Source organism: Malurus melanocephalus, unplaced genomic scaffold (genome assembly GCF_030028575.1).
Source record: "Malurus melanocephalus ecotype Western Australia unplaced genomic scaffold, MMel_1.1 scaffold_247, whole genome shotgun sequence".
NCBI classification, from domain to species: Eukaryota; Metazoa; Chordata; class Aves; order Passeriformes; family Maluridae; genus Malurus; species Malurus melanocephalus.
In genome coordinates, this window is record NW_026623479.1 from 1,057,590 (window position 1) to 1,059,979 (window position 2,390).

At 55.3% G+C, this 2,390-nt stretch overlaps 1 protein-coding gene across 2 annotated transcripts in view; it reads right to left on the minus strand.

Annotated features, from left to right (window-relative positions):
* Positions 1–1,592, minus strand: part of MAMLD1 (mastermind like domain containing 1) — an 81,105-nt gene extending 79,513 nt beyond the window's left edge. Inside the window, exon 1 of one of the 2 annotated variants that reach the window (XM_057375351.1) lies at positions 1,313–1,592. In XM_057375351.1, the coding sequence (XP_057231334.1) occupies positions 1,313–1,366 (54 nt within the window). In that variant the 5' untranslated portion in view covers positions 1,367–1,592. The remainder of the gene's footprint in view (positions 1–1,312) is intronic. The other variant, XM_057375348.1, reaches the window with a different exon arrangement.
* Between the last annotated feature and the right edge of the window lie 798 nt (positions 1,593–2,390).

A 2,390-nucleotide genomic window follows, 5' to 3' on the forward strand; every position in this document is an offset into this window, starting at 1 on the left:
GGGCGGGCGGTGTGAAAGGAAACCAAAGCCCGTTTTCTTCCCAGAAACGGCCGTTCTCCCCGGGATCCCTCCGAGTCACCCTGGTGACAACCCCCCTCCAGCCAGAGACGAACAAAAGCCGCGGTGCCCCCGGCCCCGGCGCTCCCCCGGGCCGAGCAACAGGCCGGGAGAGGCGGCGGAGGAGGGACCGGGAGGAGCGACCGGCTATTGACGGGGGAGAGGGGCAGCCCCCGCCTGGGGGGGAACGTGGGACCGAGCCAGCGAGCGCCGTGTTTACCCTGCCATTGCTCTGAACCCCGATCTTAATCACAGCATGAGAAACCAAAACAGTTTAAAGCGTGAGTCAGCACGCGTTTTGTTCACGCGTTGTGCTCCGAGCTCACGGACGGTCCGGCAGCGAGCGGCGGAGGCGCCGCGCCGGCAGCAGCGCCCGCACTCGGGGCTGTTCCCGCGGCTCGGGGCTCAGCGCCGCGCTCCACGCTCCCGTCAGAATCACCCACGGCTCCTTCGGGGCTCGGCCGAGCCTTTTGTTCGCAATCCTGCCTATCGAACGTGCGCTTCAGGCTCCCAAAATAACCCGGCACGCGGCTGCCAACACAAATACCAGGAGTTATTAAAAAAATGATACTAGAGGGACCAGCGCTAGCCCCTCCACGCGTGACACCCTCCCGGCGGAGTCCCCGGGCGATGACGGGTTTATCCTCCTGTGCCTGTCTGATCCAAGTTTAGCTGGAAATCCCCGGACGATGGCTGAGCCGGCCCGGCCGCACTGACACGGGAACCCGCGGGCTGGCGGCGTCGGGCGCACCGGCGGGTCCCCGATCCCGCTCGCCCCCGACAGCATCCACCGCCTCTTCCCGCAGCATCCACCGCCTCTTCCCGCAGCCCAGCGCGTCACCACCCGAGCAATGACACGGAAATCCACGGAGCGTCCCCCGCCGCCGCGCACTGGCTGCCCCGCCGCCTTGCCCGGGACCGCACCGCACCGCAAATCACCTTCTTCACCACCATTTTAAAACCCACGGACCCCCTCCCTCCTGTCCACCTCTCCGTGGTCCGGCCTCAGCTCTGACCAGAACGGAGGGCGAAATTTCCCCCTCAAGTTTGTGTTCCCTTCCCTCCGGCAGCCCCGGCACACGGGACCCGCGGGCAGAGAAGCCCAAGGTGGGCACTTTCTTGAACCGCCCCTGCAAACTTTCCAGCCTGGCTTGCGACCGTGCCGAGTCCGGCGAGCAACTGTTCCGAGGGTGTTTAAGTCCTTTTAAACCAGCTCCTACTTTCCCAGCCCATATCGATTTCAAATGCTACTTACTGGAATATGTGGCTCCATCCGTGGTGCTTCTACCCGCTGGGAAACCAGCAGCATCTTGGACTGGGGATCAACCGGCTTTTAGATCCACTTTGGCTGTATTGAGCAAACCCAGCGCCGCAGAGGACTCGCAGCCTGTTTTCTCCTTTTAGGTTCCAGACAAGTTCATCCTGGCGTTGCAGTTTGCTAATGATTCACTGTCTGTCTCGATCTGCTCACTACATTTCCATCAACCCACAGCTTCCTCACTTAGAAGGTGGAGTTTGTGGGGTTTAAGTTACTGATAGGCATATCTAAGTGCTGTGTCACTCAAAGAGGAGGAGACACACACACACACTCACACACACAGACCGCACACTCACACACACGAACGGCTCCAGGCTTAAAGGGGAAGTAACACTTTCTTCTCTACAGAAACTGGACACCTCACAGATCCAAGGATTTAATTTTTTTTTTCTCCGTGCATGAAAGCGAAAATTAACCAGCCTATGGTCAAAATTTTAACCCACAAAAAGCTGCTTAGCATGTTTAGCACCTTCCTTGTAGAACTTCAAGTTCACTTAGTACAAAGTCGGGTAGGTCAGAAAGATACTGGCAACTGATAGATTTTTTTTTCCCTTCCAAATCAAAGTGCTGCAATCACTGAGAGCACAAAGCTGAAGTGCAAAGGTTTGAGTTATTCTTACAGAGTGTAGTTTCCTGTTCCTTTATGACATATGGCATTCAGCACTCTTAACATTCACAAAAGGGTTAAACTTATCTCACACAGGTGAACCCAGGTTAGCAAGAAGGAAACAGTAGAGTTGTTTCATTTTCATCTTTTGTGCTATGTACRTGTCTTTGAAGACAGACACAATTCCAAATAGAGAGCTCCCATAAAACCACGCACTTCTCATATGACTATAAATGTGCTTGCTACAAGCTGCAGTCTCTGAATACTAATTTTGACAGAACATCAGCTGAAAGCTGAGAACCTATTCAGACCTCTTCTTGGACTGTGCAGAAAGAACTGGGAAGAGCAAGCTGCAGGCAGCTAGGAGAGCACACTGGGTCCACAAATAATTGCTGGTATAATTTCATT